At 38.6% G+C, this 17,184-nt stretch overlaps 1 protein-coding gene across 4 annotated transcripts in view; it reads left to right on the top strand.

Annotated features, from left to right (window-relative positions):
• LOC105384079 (caskin-2) overlaps nt 1–17,184 on the top strand; it is a 166,473-nt gene that overhangs the window by 74,456 nt on the left and 74,833 nt on the right. For 2 of the 4 annotated variants that reach the window (XM_048626867.1, XM_048626866.1), the window contains exon 2: nt 9,234–9,818. The exons of the other annotated variants lie outside the window; for them this stretch is intronic. In XM_048626867.1, coding sequence (XP_048482824.1) covers nt 9,314–9,818 — 505 coding nt within the window. In that variant the 5' untranslated portion in view covers nt 9,234–9,313. The remainder of the gene's footprint in view (nt 1–9,233; nt 9,819–17,184) is intronic. 4 annotated transcript variants of the gene reach the window in all.

Raw genomic sequence — 17,184 nt, 5'->3', positions numbered from 1 at the left:
CATAGCCAGTCCTATCTGACGGAGAATATCATTAGACTCCTTTTGAGGAATGACTCAGATGAAACTTTGATAACTTTACTCTTTATAAATCCAAGACTCTAATTCATCCCGCAAATTTCTAACAACCATTAATGTTTTAAGATTATTAAGTATATTTTATTTATACTACCATTATGCCACAGATGGGATTAAAGATTATTAGATACCTATATTTTTTTTAAAAGATTCTCTCTCCATTGCTATTGATGTTTCAAATTACGTATAACATAAGGAAGCAAAACAGAAGCTGATACGGAATTCATACGATACCATCAGTAATCAAGCGAGTCTTAAATTACTGCTCATCATTCACTAGCTGCAGTAAAAGTAACATCACGTCCCGGCTAAGAGGAAATAGAGCTGAAAATAAATCGCCCTTACACAGAACTAATACTAAAATAGACGCCTCTTCAGTGCTGGTCTACGCCTTCCATTTAGCTCCCTCTATTACCATATCCTGTGTTTCCATATATTCACGACCATGTAAAAAACCAAGTCTCGCAACTCAACCGTAAAAAGTTGTGAGATCCACGTAATACCTCTGCCCCAGATATTGTTTATCAAAATTTATGCCTGATCAAAATATTACCATGGAATAGTTAGACAAAGATAATATTATGATTATCCATCGTGAAAGGGATGCAAGTTTACGTTTTACAACAACTCCATAAAGTTAATTGCAACTAAAGTAATTTACTCCACGCCAGCATTACAATATTTCTATTATATCGCATGACTTGCACACGTTGCGGCCTTGATGGGGGACGCGTGGAAAGTGACATCAGCTCGTTAATCACTCCCATTCTCTGGAGAAAATTTGGATTTTTGAATCCCGAATGCCCACAAAGATTTACCAAATACAATGCCGTTGATTAATGTATGGGAGGTTAATTAATTGAATATCGAAGTTTGACGTGTCGCGCCTTTTATTGTATTGGAAACGAAGCCAAGAGCACGTCAGGTGATGTATGTTCGCAGTCTTCCGTCCCCCCCTACCCCGGATGCCAGGACATTTTTTAAGTCTTCCAACTTTCTCACACTCAAATGGCTCCTAGTTTTTGTCATCCTGTTAGCTTAGAATAAATTAGTTCGAGTAGATTGAGTTATCGGTACAGATGTTGGCTTTTTTAATTTCCTCAATTTGTTAACTTTTTTGGGGCTCATTAAAGAGGGTTAGCTTGGATATTCTTTGTTTGAGTTTTAAATTGACGTTTATTTATGCGGTGCGTTGAAATTTTTGCCTTTTTTGAACATGTAATTTGAATACCTAACGAAAAGCTTTAATGACTTCATCTTCTTCACAGACAGTTCTCATTATATCTTCATTCTTATATTATCAGTCTCACTCTAACAGTGTTTCTCAGAGTCACTGTAACTACCTTGAAATTTTCTCAATCGACTGTCCAGTACCCATTTCCATATATTTAGTAAATCTGAACCGGCTGGTCACGGTCGGTATCCTGCAGGTGAGCTCTCGAGGAGCTGGCAGGACGCCAGGGCGATTCTGGAGGGTTACTCTATACTGATGAAAAACGAACGAAGAAAGTTGTCGTGCAACAATACAACGAGATAGATTCGTGGCTCGTGCAGCAGCGCCCCGAAACTTCGTTTTTCGTCTTATAGAGTGACCCGCTGGACACGCAACAAGTCACTCCAGACATCCGAGTCCTCGACATGATGCGTCCCTCGAAAGTGCATGCGAGTTATGTGACTTAGCACTAATTGAGATGACCAGACTGGTATTCAATCTCAGATACTTTTTTTCGCCGTTTTAAATGAATATTTTTTGTATAAATTCCTACAAAGAAATTTATTAATATTTATCTCCAAGTCGAACCTTCCTCTCCACATGACATAAGCTGAAGATACAATCATGCTACTAACTGCACTGTCATGCTTCTATACCTACGGCCAGCCTATAATTATGCGTCGTTTCTTAGATGAAGAAATAAAACTAAATTTTAATTAGCATAACGGATTTTTAATTACAAGTGGCAATAGGTACCCTTCTACGATCATGTTTATGTTAATGGGCGACATAATCTGAAAACAGCTACAAAGATTAAGATGTAATCGTGTTTCGTAGAAAAAGAACCGACTATTTTGTTTTAAATGGTGCTATGGCGATTCGTTAGCGAGAAAATCATTATACTGTATGTAACGCATTGAGTAATTTATGATGAAATTTTCTTATTTGAAAAGGTAAACTAATTCTGAGAGAAGAGTTCTGTTAAAGAAAATATCAGAGATAATAAATATGTATAAAAGTATATACTAGAGAAACTGTACTTTGTTCCTATAGATTCCTCGTGTGTCAAGCGATTAGTCAAAGCTCCCTTTTCTGGTCCTCTCGCCCGTACTTGGCTCGGGTGTAATCTCCACGCCATATTCGACTCAACAATTAGTCGAAGTCTTTTTTCTTTGTGCACGCTTTGACTATTTAATTGTATGGAAGTGTATGGTCCACTCGCCCGTGGGTGTGGTTGTGCGTTTTGATCGATAAAACTGTTTGTTGTGTCAGTCCGAACGTAATTGCTTGTGTTATGTCTATTATGTGCTTGATCATGACCGTACAGATGGTCCGCTTTATTTGGAAGGAGAAAATTGGTGAGTTTTGTGCAATCATTTGTTTGGTCAGTATCGTCATTTTTGTAGAGAAATTTACTTGTTATGGAACCGTAGTTCTTAGCCAACTTCGAAAAAGAAAGGAGGTTCTCAGTTCTCAATTGGTATGTATGTTTCTTTAAGTTAGTGCCATTGCCATGATTTGATGATGATGAAACAAGCGTTTTTAAACCGTCGAATGTTTCAATGGCCGTACTGTTAACTGGCAGAGTAGTTATAAACCGAAATGATGATGAGAACACCATAAATTTTCGAACACGCGAAATTAAGCAGAATAATATACGAGGGAATGAACTGCCCACTGCTGTGATCAATTATTGCCCTTGTGCAACAGGTAATAAGAACATGCAGGTCGCTTTTGTGCTGTTGTCCGCGAAGCATTCAGGACCACTCCCTGTGGAGGCCGCGGCGTGGGGCGAGCATTGTTGGACAAAAGTATTGTTGACTCACATTTATTGCGATAACATTTGCAGACTGTTAAACTTTAATGCAAATTATTTGGTTTGCTTAAGAGATAACAATATTTGTTATAGAATTATAATTAAATTATGCTGTATCAAAAGATCTCTTGTTCCTCAAAAACGAAAAATGTTTGCAAAATGAAATAAATAAAGGATTGAATTGAATTTGTGAGCGGGAGCTTTCTTAACCGTATATTATACCGGTAAAGTTATAATTCTCTTTGACTAATTTATGTTTTTTCATAACGCAGTGGAACGCACTGTGCAGGCCACGCAGTGGGTAGGTAAAAGTTGAGTTATCGCTACTGGTCGCACTCTGAGGTTTTTGGTATTTTAATCACGTTTCTGTAAGAATAATTACTTGTGACTTTCTCACGAAGAAGCCATTTCTGGTTACGCACGTTTAAAACATTGCATCCTTTATAACTTATAACTTGGCAAGATAAAAAGGATTGTGAGAAGTACCTACTCTCAGTTGAAGATTTTCTATCATTAGAAGTAAATAAAGAAAAGTTAGTAGAATATATTCTATGTGCCCAATATTTTAACACACGATCATTTATTTGTACGATAGTGTCAACGTACCTGGTGATTATCTCCGTGAGCCTATCGGCAAAGTACGGGCTGGTTCACGATACCATCGGATGATCTGTCATTGCAGCACCGAGAATAAATCACTCCGGGATGTGTTAGAATTGTTTCGAAATACTCACCTCTACTTTTGTCCGCTGCTGCGAAAGGAAATCAACTATAAAAAAAAGTACAAATAAAACTTTAAAACACTTTTACTTTTGGCACACAATTTCTAATCAAATCAATTGATATTGATCGTTATCCACTTATAATATGTATGTGGTTTATATTCAAAACCGTTTATAGCTATTAAAATAATGTTTTTGAAATTGAATACCGACACAATAGAAAACACGAATTCACCTAGTTGCTTGACAGGCATATCTATCAAATTATTCAATAATAATGAACAGAGTTAAACTCCTGCTGCTCTTATCAATATACTTTTTATACGATGTCAACGCCCGGTCAATAGTACTTAAATAAATTGAAGCATTGACGAACATGTACAATCACGGCCCATGCCATATCAAAATTACTTATATTAATCGCTACAACATAGCCGATATAGTTGAAATTGCTTTGTATATTGACTAACTTGTAATTTTTTTGCATGAGTCGTAATTACATTCTGCGGATGTCGGGTCGTTCGCGAGCACGTCTCTTTATTTTGGAGCCAGTTTCGAACTCATTGTAACAACATAGCCAGACTTTCTATTCTAATGAAAAAAATGTAGGTCGTGGGATATGTTGGACATTAGATTTATGACTGTATGCAGATTGTATTACCGACATTAAAGAGAGTAATGTAATAACTCTTAACTAGAATAGATTAAGAACACTCTAAAATTGACGATTTACTAGACGCTGCTAACTGATCCAGTAGTCACGTCAGTCACACTAACCGCAAGACGGAAATTTACACTACTGTGCGAATACTAAACTTATTATAAGTGTTATGTGACTGTGTAAATTACGCTAAAAATAAACACGCTGTAAATACTTCCTCGTTGTATGAAAGACAACCTTAACGTGTGAGGCCCGCAAACATGAGAGGCAACTGACAAAACGACAGACGAATGTTTAAATAACTGTCAAACCTGTTACGGTTTGTAAGGAAAAATCTCGTTAAAATTGGTAGGAATGCAAAAAAGGCAACTTTCATTTAAACATCTGTAGGAATGAAACAAAAGGATCCTTTATGTCCGTCCACTCAACATGCAAACAGGTCATACGAGATCGGCAAAATCCCACCAAATGTGAAGCGAAATGTTTAAATTGAACGTCAGTCTGTGTCCCTGTCAGCGAGTTCGCGAACAAAACTGTTTTGAATTGAAACAAATTTTACGGGGGTATTTCGGGGAAGAAATGTTTTGTCGATTGGCCGCTCTCGAAATGATCTCATTGTTTGCATCCTTTTGCGTTTGACTATAACATAGGTGGCAGATATTATTATCCATGTCAATGTCATGTCATCACCTTCTCGCGAGGTCTCGGCCACCTAATAACTGATGATTTGCGATTTCTCGGACTAACACCTTTCGTCGCGCTGTGAGCTCGTCACGAGGGGCCTCCTCGTGGGTAACCCTGCCTCGGTGATTAAACGCTATCAATAGCCTCCACTTTCACAATACTGATGGATGACCCTCGCTCCTCCCTTCGCACCTTCTGTCACGACCCATTGTTGCGTACTACACAAATCGTTCCCCTTTCATCGCTCTCACTTCTTGTTTACATGAGATTTCATTTTAAAAGCCTCTCGTTAAAGTGTCAACGGCAATCTCCAATGTTGGCAAGGACGCTCCAAATAAGGATTTACGGTTACGCTTCTTAATAAAACAAGCAATGGACTTTCGCTTGCAAGCGAGTCGGCCGGCAATTCCCTGTCTGCTACATTGTCGAAAATCAATTATTTTCATGTGTTATTAACTGACCACCTTTTAGTCGCTTCAAAATAAGTTATTAATCAATTACATGCATCACTTTCTCGACAGCGAAGTTGTTTCGAGGTTATTGTTGTGAGGAGCAGGGGGTCTCGCCTGGCAGCCCTAGAGCCTGAGGGTTATTTAGTGCTATCAGTGGCGCAGATTTCTCCGCTGGCTGATGGATGGCGGCTCCGCCACGACCTTGCCTTGTTAGCAAGACTTTGCTGTGACTTGCAACATTTTTGTCTTTGTAGCTTTTCTCATTCTGACTAAGGATATTATAAAGGTGTATTTATTTTGATTTGACTGCATATTTTGTAGTATTTTTGTTATCATTATCATATTACAAAGGTAGATAAATTGGTATGGTTTATTTTCAGTAAATACCTAGTTCATAAAAAACACGACTCTTAACTAATGCGCAGCCCGCCGACCATTACTGTCTCGCCTTATCACAGTCCCATTGGTCGGCCGGTGTGTCGGTGCCTCGCATGTCAAGCTGGCGTGTCGACAAACATTCAGTAAACTGTCGTAATTGCCGTGTTACGTCGCAGCGTCGTCGTCGCGAAGCTACACCGCCACCGCCGCCGCTGACTTACTCTCCTCTCACGCGATTACCATTTCATTCACAACTCCGTTGAAAGCCCAGATTTTATCTCCTCGATGACACAAAACGATCTCAACCCAAATAAATTCGATTGCCGGGCCAGTAATTATTTTTTTATTTGCTATTCGTATTTTATGTGTAGGTGCACTTAATGTGATTCGACGGCTAACATTGCGGAACTTTGCTTGTTGGTCAATTAAGAATGGATATTGCAGTTTACATTCTACTGTCCTCTTATTACGTATCATTTACGAATAAATTGATTTGCGTGACACGGCTGATAGCGCTGCAATTATATTTATATGCAGTAAATTGCAATAAATTGTTCCCAGTTGCGCTTTGTTCTTTATGATCATTACCGCTCCCTGTTACGTCTTGCTTTATTATTATCTACGCTTGCCTAAGAATTTCAATACTTATACTGAATAGTTAATATTCATTAGTGTATACATATATATTAAGTATTATAGTCTGCATAATATATTCATTTAATAATCAGTACAATAAGCACCACTCCCATAAAATTTAAATTTTATTCTGGATTGGTTTTACGAATTGCTTATGAAAAACATTACTCATTTAGTTTTAAGTTTATTTATAACAGTGTAAATTAAAAGCACGTTTACATAAATCTTGGTTAGAGAGCCAGTGTTGTGCCGTTCGATAAGGAGTATCATAAATTATGAATCTGTCAATAGCAGGCGGTTTGCTTACCCACATGAAACATGCATGCGCTTGGTTTAATTAGCATTCCCTTTATTAGCTGACTCACTGACTCCTTCCTCGTCTAAAGCTACTTTGCGATCTTGCCACACGAAAATAGCACCACATTGGGACCTATTAAGAACTAACGCAATGTACTCTTCATTAGCATGTACGTTTGCAGCTCCCATAGTGTTGGCACGATCGATACCTTGCACCTCTATCAAATTATCTTTGTTTACAAACCGCAGACACCGCATACCTTATCGTAAGACAATAAAGTTTAGAATGCTATAGCGATCTTTCTTGTTTACTAGATAATTTTCTCACACCACAATTTTCTATTTATCATTTTAGCTACCATTAACATATTAAACTGTATGTTGTAATATGACTTCACGTAGTTGAAATTGTTTCATTTGCAATAATATTCTTGATTTCGCATCTTGATTTCATATAAAATACGTAAGAACTGCTCAAGGGGTATCGCTCGATTGCATCGCAGCCAGTCGCTCCTGCCTTATTTGGATCACATGAGGTTGCCCAATCTGTGCTGAATGCATGCATCATAATATTGTTTCTGTAACTCTAGCCCGCTCAGTCGTGAGTTTTACTACCCGTGCGTCTGTATCAAATCCTTAGTGGAAGACTTAAGGACTCATGTTATTCTTATTTATGGAATAGGTATGTTAAGATATTCATGTACGGCGATACAACTAAAAGGAACTGTTCCGTGATTCCGTGTCTTAAAACAAATCTTGTACAATTGTACATGAGTTTGTTTGTTTCACCGTGTTCGCTGTATTGCATGTTCGTTACCGTTTCATTAATTTCTCGTAATGTTTTGTTACTGCATGTTGGTAAAAGATTTTCTTGGTTGCTTTTTAGAATTATTCCTTGTATACATAAATGTTTACAGATGGCATGTTTCCTACCTACCTACCTTTTTATTATAAAATTCATACGAAGTAAGTATTTTAAAAACGTACTTGTCTCATACATTTATTTTCACAAATTGAAATCCCACACACAGCCCCGACAAATGCATCCGCCGATGAACGAACTCAATTGTTTTATGTATTGAAACGATAACTTCCTCTACCAAGGAGCCCTGTTTAATAACATGTCCATCAAGAAGTGTAGTCTTAAGAAGTCTAATGGCGGTTGCGAAGGCCGATGGCGCCGCCGCCGTCGAGAATAAGTGTTATTTTGTTTGTTTGAGTGTTAATGGCTGTCTGTTGCGTAATTTGGACTGAATTCTCTTTAAGCTGGTAATTATTTCGAGGTGTGCCACACTTTCTTTCTAATGGTAATGCATCGACTTCGTGATATGTTATCGCAAATGTAGTGAGAGTGTTGAGCCTAGGTGTTTGTATTGCGTTCTAAATTCAACCATTAGGTACATTGTCTACAGCTTTACCTAAATATTCGGAATTCGTGTAAATTGCTGCGGCAGGCGTTTGCTTACATAACTGGAACAGTTCAGCTTACATCGCGATAATTGTTTACAAACCCAACAGGAGCACGTTCGAACAATCGTACTCGAGTAATTGAAAATTGACACAAATGTATTTGCAAATTTACGAGGAAAATCTTTCAAATAAACGGCCTGGATTGCTAAAATAACATGTTTTATGAAATGAATATTAAATTTATAAATGTATACCCATACTTATACAACACCGTCCTTAATTTACTCGGCTACTGAATCACGTTTCCTGAGGATGTTGCACAAGTTCCTCGAGGCAAGTCGTCGTTAGGTCACTCCTAACAAATGGAACAAACAGGATGCTACTAAACTCGATAATTGTTGGAATTCCTTTGTCAAGTCGAGCACGATAATCGAATCACTTTCCACTGTCGAGAGAATCGAGCTGGCCCATTCAGTTCAACCACAAGAGAAACTGTTGCTAATTTTAAACCGATTCGCAAATTGTATTACGAGGTATCGATGTACGCATTGCTCGAATGCCTGGCAATGGCAACCATATTGCTTTACCAATAAATTGTAACAGCACCCAATTCATTTCAACAATAACTGAGAACTGCTGATGGATTATATTTGGCCCTCATTGCAGCCAGTCGGAATATGCTAAAATAATTATCCGATTTGCAATTTAAATTGAACAAGTCACGATAATGTTACTCTGAAAACGGCACCCTCACACGCAAAACGCGTATTTACGCTACTATCGTTCAATAACTGCAAGCTTTGAAATCGTCGCAAGCCAAGTATCAGCGCGAAGGACATTCAACGGCCGCCTAAACTTTAGTTATTGAAATTTAGAATTTGTCCATCAGGTCATCGCAGTAACATTTGGGAATGTCACCACAAATCTGATCTCTAAGTACTTAATTGGTGACTCTGGTGAGGAACAAAGATGTTGAGCGACCGCAGCGGTCGCCCGCCGGCGCCGCGCCGCGCCTCCACGTACCGCAGCTACGACGAGCTGTCGGCGGAGCCGCGGCCCGCGCGCCTGCGCCACCGCGCCGCCGGCGTCGAGGACCTGTCCGGCCTGGACCACCCCCGGCGCCACCGCCCCGCCGACCTCGACGACATCACCGTCATCAGCTCCGAGGAACTCCCGAGGCCGCGGAGGAAAACCATCGAGGGCTTCGCCAACGGCTTCAGACGCACTTTCTCAGTGCGCAGTCGGAGAGAACCGGAGGGCATACCGATGGACAATCTGAACGCGGAGAGCTTTGCTACCGTGAGAGGAGCCCCGTTCGGGAGGCGGCGCTCGCTGTCGCGGGAGCGCGGGGGCGCGCTGGGCCGCAGCTCGTCGGAGGGCGACGTGCGGCCGCCCGCCCCGCGCCCCGCGCCACCGCCCCGCCTGCACCGCTGTCTGCGAGCCCTCGGAGGGAGCTGGAAGAACCTACTACTATGTGAGTCCCAACCCAATGGCCCAGCTTCATAACGCGCTAACACTCCCCGCACAGATTTCGGCCGGTGATAAACAGTTTCGTACTAATTGCTGCCGTGTTACCTACAGCTGCTACTAATTATTGTGATAAATTAACCACTTAAAAGACAACTAGAAATAAACGCGTCATTACGGTGGTATTCAAGTGTAGAGCGTTTACCACGGCAGCAAGTGGTGGCCTAGCCCAATTTAATTATTCGGTCGACAGGTACAAATGACAGAACTCTCGGCGGTCAGTGAGCTGAACAAGAACCGGTACTTGCCACGAGCAACAGAATCATTGAACACATCGATCGTGATGGGAGAGTGTAGATAATGCCTCTCAAGTGCCTCGAAGCTCGAAAAAAGTGTAACTCTAGAACTAATAAACGTTGAGGTGCTACGCCGAATCACTTACTAATAGGAGGTAAGTATCTGAAATACAATGCAGACGAATTGAGAACCTCCACCTTTATCGCAAAAGAATGTATTCCAACAAGAACACATTGCAATGAAAAGCTATCTTTTATGCAAATGAAAATGAACTAATTGTTTGAATACATAAGACAAGAAGATTTATAACGAAATTGAACCGTGAAGCGTTTTTATTAATTAACGCAATTGCGTAGGAGACATGAGTTACGTACATTATAAAAGGAGCATTTTGTATCTGGTAGATTGCTTTTTACGTAGACACGGTCCACACGTTGTTGTTTTACATATAAAAATAGCAACCTATTTAAATTAGATCTTTTACCAATTTGACCCTTTTTCTTCGAAGATTGTTTGGTCTAGAGTAGTCTAGACCGTGCCCGCCTTCGGTCTATTATTGCCGAGGCCTCCTACTCACTGAGTGGGTGAACTCAGATAAACCTATATTTATTCATCGACTCACGTCAATTTTAATAATAATATGACTTGTGAAATGTAGAGAAAGTTACAATTTATGAGTTTAGTATTACTAATTCAATTGTTTCGGCTGTTGCCTTTTGTCAATCTACAGCAAAGTCTCTAAGCTAACTTAGTTAATATTATCTAATCTAAGCTTTTATACTAACTATACTTTACTTACTGAAGCAAACTAATATAGTCCAATGAACCAATTTTATCCACTTCCACTTCACAACAAACTCATAATAAGGGACCCTTGAATGTCAAATATCTAGATTGCTAAAACGTTTCGTGCTCTATCAGCAAGTTTGAAAAGACCTCGCGTCCGTAAAATTATCTAAAGTCGTGCAAAGATGTAGTTCATGGAATATAACCTCAATAATATACCTTTACCTTTGATAATAAAATAAGAAAATCAGTGCCTTCTTCAAAGTGTACACATGTATGTTTATGATGAACATACCAAACAAGCCTTTAGTGTAGGCAACAAACACAACTATAACTGGACTAGGGTTTATTACCGTAACATAATTAGCCGGTCAGCGTAGCGATCCTTCTACACATAGACACACTGTGTGTGCACTCTATATACCTACCTACTGTAAGCAATAACCCCCGATTCGCGAGACTCTCATTACCAAAGTGGCCTTTTAATTTTCCGTCACAGTGACCCGACAAGCGTGTCCCTCGAAGGCCTAAGCCTCATTCGAGGGCTCAGATCGAGGTTTGTCAGCGATTACTCGCATTCATGACAACCCCTTAGCTTTGCTCGTAATTACGCGTGTAAGTATTGTGCACGAAGTAACAAACTCTATTACAGCTTCACTTAGAGACCATAATTGAATGAGAATGTAGGATGTAGCGTATTATCAGTCCCCCGACGAAATTACTTTTTGCTGCTAGTAGGAACGGGAGAATAGAGGTTTTTGCCATACATAGTATAATAAGATTGTTCATATTATTAAAGGTATTAACAATAGCTACATACATAAGTGTACATAAATGTAAGTAGTCATATAGATGTTTAAGTAGTCAAAATCCAGATGAGTTTAGAAGTAAACACCTAATTTTGTCAATGGTTGCTGAATCTATTTGTGCCACTGAACGACAATGTGATATGAATATTCCGGTGCGGCGGTAATTCTGGCCTCGACGTGGTGATAACGGTGGCTGGTCGCTGGGCACGTACTGGCCATGGCGGGTGCGGTGGTGCTAGACCTGCTGGCCCACGAGACAAGCTCAAGCGAGTATTGGGCTGGTATTATAATGACCCTCACTTGTAAATTACATTATAAAGAATATTAGAGCTCAACAGCTAATTTCATAGTCTATGAAAAAAAGGTGATATTTTTCACCATTACTATACCTACTCTGCCAGTACTAAATGTACCCCGTAAGCGCTAGCTAGCTAAAACAATATTTTGTCTCAGGCTGCTTACGAACCTTGGACCTTCATCGTAACGGTCTGCTTCACTAACCACTGTGTTTTTATTATAGAATTTTATTTTATCCGCTTGTGTTTTAAGCCACACAACACTAATGTTAGTTCAGGTTGCAGAATGTGTAGAGATTATTGGGTCGGCGCAAAATGGTACATTTAGGTGTTTCTAGGTCTCCAATAGCCCTGTAATGAGACCTAGGCTAGTATTGCTTTCTTTTAACTGTATTCTCGGTTACGGTTATGCTGTTTAGTGCGTATCTACCCTACTATAGATATACAGGTAAAAATCTAAAGATGTTAAAAACTTTTTAAATTTACAATTTAGACGTAGAAACACATCTAACCCTCTTCCATATACCTATTTATGAAAATATGCATATAAAGGGAGTCAAAGTGCATAATAATCGAGACGACATCTTGCCATGGTTTCGGGCTATTTGTACAAGTCAAATTAACTCCTCTACTGTACCAGAATGTCAAGCTCTGTGGCGCCACAATTACAAAACCATAAGCTTCAAACTGAGATGCATCAAAGATTGCACTATAATCCCGTCAGTTAATAAGCATTCACAGTCGCATGGAGGCACGACCGGCGCAGAATAATGTAATGTTTACTTTCAAAATTACTCATTGAGTAATGAAACGATCAATTACAACGCAACGCGTGGAAAATGTCATATTACTGGCGCGTTTACAGACAAATAGCAGAATAACCTCAGGGTAACAATGCTTAAATACTGTGGACCAAGAATGGTTATTGCAGTTTGAATTTAACTCTTAGCACGGACGCACTAAGAATGGTCAGAAGATTCAGTAGTATAACGCATACTGCCATATTTATGTTTTGGAGTGCATTGAAAAGATGAGGTGAAACGAGTCAATTGCAACAAAATGCAGCATGCAAGTAATGTTCGAGAGGCATTCAAATGTTACCTTGCTTCGAGGCTTGATTATTTCTTTGCATCAGATTTAAAAACCTTATCTTTTGTTAAGTATAGCTAAGTACGTATATTATACAACTTATTTATTGCATCAGAAACTTTACCCGTAGGCCGCAGGTAGATGCCATAGACGCAGTTTGACAAATTTTCCTGTGTTTCTTAGTTGCAATTGCAATCGGCAGTGTGTGTCTTCCAGCCAACAGCTGAATATTATTTTCATATAGGTACTTATAGAAGATATACAATTACTGTGTATTATGTTAACTTTAGTGTGTAATATGGCAGTTTATGTATGATGAATAATCATAATCAATGATAAATAATCGGCTGCTTTCCCAACTATAACACATAAAATAACATAACATCATATGCCATTTTAACTGGGCATTGTTTTGTAAGATCTTTATCGACATATCCTACTTTTATATCGCTTCATATATCACGTTGCATTAAGAAGTGAAATCCGTTGCATTGTCTGCTATATAATTTTAATTTAATTGACACGGAGTATGATATTCGGTATGAGTTATGGCCGTTTATGACAATGGGAACCAGATACAGATATGCACTGAAGAAATTCGATATGTTTGATATTTTACAGCTTCGTTATACGAATATGAATGGCTACAACAGACATTTATCTTATTTTCACATTAAGATGTGTAAAAAATATAAATGATATTGTGTAATTCCAAAAAAATACCTTCAAGGGTAGGTTATCAACGTTACAAATAATACTGTTTTAATGAAGAATGATTATTTATGTATAAATACAGGCACAATCAAGAAATCATTCATTTTATTTATGTCGTAACCATTGAAATGTAAGTTTTAAATGACCAAGTCAAAAACATTTTAATACATAACAAATGCGATCTCTTAGAAATCACAACAATGCTAGGAGCTTTGTGGGGAAATATTTATAAAAAAGCTAATATTTTCTTTTCTTCGCCGGGAGCCATTGTTAGAGCACCCTGTATAGGAACGGGACTCGGGGGGAAGAAATGAAATATTTGCATTTAATAGACGTCAGTGAGAGAAGACTGATATTATAATTATAATTGTCTTTGAAAGATATTTCATGCGAATCATTAAGGGTCTGCAATAGGGAATCGAGGGTTGGCATTGTCATAGAATTATGTAGTAAATGATGCTCTACAGCCTTGAAAAAAATCACACAGGTAGTTGAAGAGTCTAGCTAGGTGCTGAATCATTCGAATTTAAGTAAATGATTATGGATAACTGTAAATTAATTTCAGAATATCAAGAAAAACCAGTCAATCACACTCCCGTATTGTAACAACTGTGTCGTAATTATTAAGAATTTTCATATGATTTTTATCATATTATAAAGTTAAAGGCTTGGACTAGGCGCTAAATACCTTGTTTTTTAATAAACACACACTTATTTTGTGTAAATTAATCCCAAACTTGAGCAATTTTTTTCCCTCAAATCTTCATACAAATATCTATGGCGGCTTTCTGTGTTATAAAATCATAAACACAAGTGACGTTTGACTCAGTTGGCCGCTGGCCTCCAAAGAAGGGTCACGTCGGTTTAGGCAGCACTGACAGCTCGCGATCTTATCGTGTACTGATACAAAATCACTGCACATTGGTTGTCATTGCACTTTTTCAACTTTTATGACACCAACATAATTTGATTTGAAATTGAGGAAGCATAATTCTTCCAGTATATTCAATACATTAAATTAAATTAGATAGTGTGCAATATTCTCGTGATATTACAGTCTCGTAAAGGTCTGATGAGGAGCAGGAATATAGCGAATGGATCTAAGTGATGACAATACGCACGAACATTAGGTTAGGGATCAAAAATACAGTCTCTTGGTGCTGGTTGAGGTATGGTCTCGTGAGGATCTGATGAGGGCAGTAACACGGTGGTGGCTCAATTTTATTTCAAAGATGTTAATAGCTAAAAGCATCGAGTTTGGGCTATTAAGTATGTTTTTCAGATTTTCAGAGAGAGAGAAAGAGATTTTGTTTTTCCTCTGGATGTGTTAGGTTTACTGGGTTTACTAAGTTCATTCTGTTAATGGCATCAAGTTGTTATGTGTTCATAAGTAATAATTATTTATTAACAAAATGCTGTTGATTCTCCACGAAAATGTAAAAAATAAAAATAAGATAAATAAAAATAAATTCGTAACGTAAAATTGTCAATGACGGAATTTCTTCTATAGACAGTAGCCACAAAAAAAACAAACGATAGATGGCGTGATTTGAAGATAAAGATACATTTTTTCGACACATAGACAGCAACAACAAAAAAATACAGATTTAAAGAAAAGAAACACATACTTATACAAAACAACAAAGAAAAAAAAAGGATACACATCAAAATAACTGGAAAAAATATAAGCCCCAATTTACTTGTGTGGGACAGGGAGTACCATAATATTTTTTTTGGGGTACTCCCCATCTATGCGAAATATAAGCTTGATATCTTTACCCGTTTCTGAGAAAAAGGGCGGTGACAGACAGTCAGTCAGACAGACGGACAACAAAGAGATCCTATAACGGTTGCTTTTTTTCTTTTGACGTTCGAAACCCTAAAATTAAGTAAAAATATTATGCTGCCAAAAAATGTACTTACAGGTATTGAAAAAGCGGTATATAAACAAATTATACCAGCAGAGGGTTCACCATTTAGCTGAATGTTACTTAGAAAACGGCCTTGAGTGGCGGTCAAGTTGGTCCCCGCCTGCGATACTTTCCATTAACATTGGGACTCGTTTTCATGTTTTTAGCGTACAGTCAGGTTTTTAGTTTTTTATAATTGTATTTTTTTATTTGTAATTTTTTAGTTGTTTTTATTTTATGAAATTTTACGTCGGTAGGTAGTTCATGATCATTTTTTATTTCAATAATTTTGGTGTTGTTATTTAAATACCTTCAATATGCATATTTTTTTAATGTGAAAATCAAGTCCTTTCATTTGATACCTTACACGGCAAAGTTGAATTATTATTTTTTCGATCATCACGTTATGTCCTCAAGAGGGCGCTATGTACATTTTAATGGAACGTCACATAGCCTTATAGCCATCGCGCCATCAATACGCTTCTAACAATACCTCATACATCAAAGTCTATCAAGCCGTTTAGGCTACAGGAGGGAACAAAGAAACAGACAAACATACATATATACATACATACAATCAAAAAACATTACCCTCCTCCTTCGGCAGTCGGGTAAAAAGGAGTAAGACAGGGGGTCATTCTGAACTTTTGCTCTACGAGTTTTGGAAATTAACAAAAAAAACCTTTTTCATAGAAACTTTGTTGGACATGTGACTTTTTACCATGGAAAACGAATATTTTTTTTCGCGAATTTGCAAATCTCGTAGAACAAAAGTTGTTCAGAATGACCCCTTGAGTCATCCCCTTTTGGCTTAGTATAGCCCTTTTGCGACACTATGTATTTACTTTGCTTTGTCGTCGGGGTTCAGTTGGCTGGAGGATGCCCGAAACTTATTATCTACACTTTAATACTTTTAGTTACCTTTCTACAAGTAAATACCACATTTGTTTGAGAAAGCTAATCGGGTTCCGAGTATAGAGTAAAGTGGCACCCCTATCTTGGTGTAATCCTAGATCAGAAGCTGACTTGGAATCAACATCTGCAGTACATAGCCCAGAAAGCTAAGTGCGCTATGGGATCGTGCTGTAGACTAGTTGGGAAAAAATGGGGCCTTAAGCCGAAGTTAACCCTTTGGCTATACGAAGCCGTAGTGAGACCTATGGTTACATACGGCTGCGTAGTATGGCACAGGAAAACCCAACAAAAAACCTGTCAAGATCTATTAAGTAGTCTTCAAAGGTTAGCGTGTCTGATGGCCACTGGAGCTATAAGGTCCACTCCGACAGCAGCGATGGAAGCCATGCTGAATCTTAGCCCTTTACACATACATGTGCAGAAAGAGGCTCGATCAGCTATGCTACGGGCTGCTGAAGGAGGCAGGAACCGATGGCACTCGGCTGTGTTCAGCTCGCTCCACCGAGAGCTTCTCAGTACCCATGCCATGGCGATGCCTTCCGACGCTATGGAAACGG

Source organism: Plutella xylostella, chromosome 17, assembly GCF_932276165.1.
Source record: "Plutella xylostella chromosome 17, ilPluXylo3.1, whole genome shotgun sequence".
NCBI classification, from domain to species: domain Eukaryota; kingdom Metazoa; phylum Arthropoda; class Insecta; order Lepidoptera; family Plutellidae; genus Plutella; species Plutella xylostella.
This window is presented reverse-complemented; position numbering and strand designations above follow the sequence as displayed.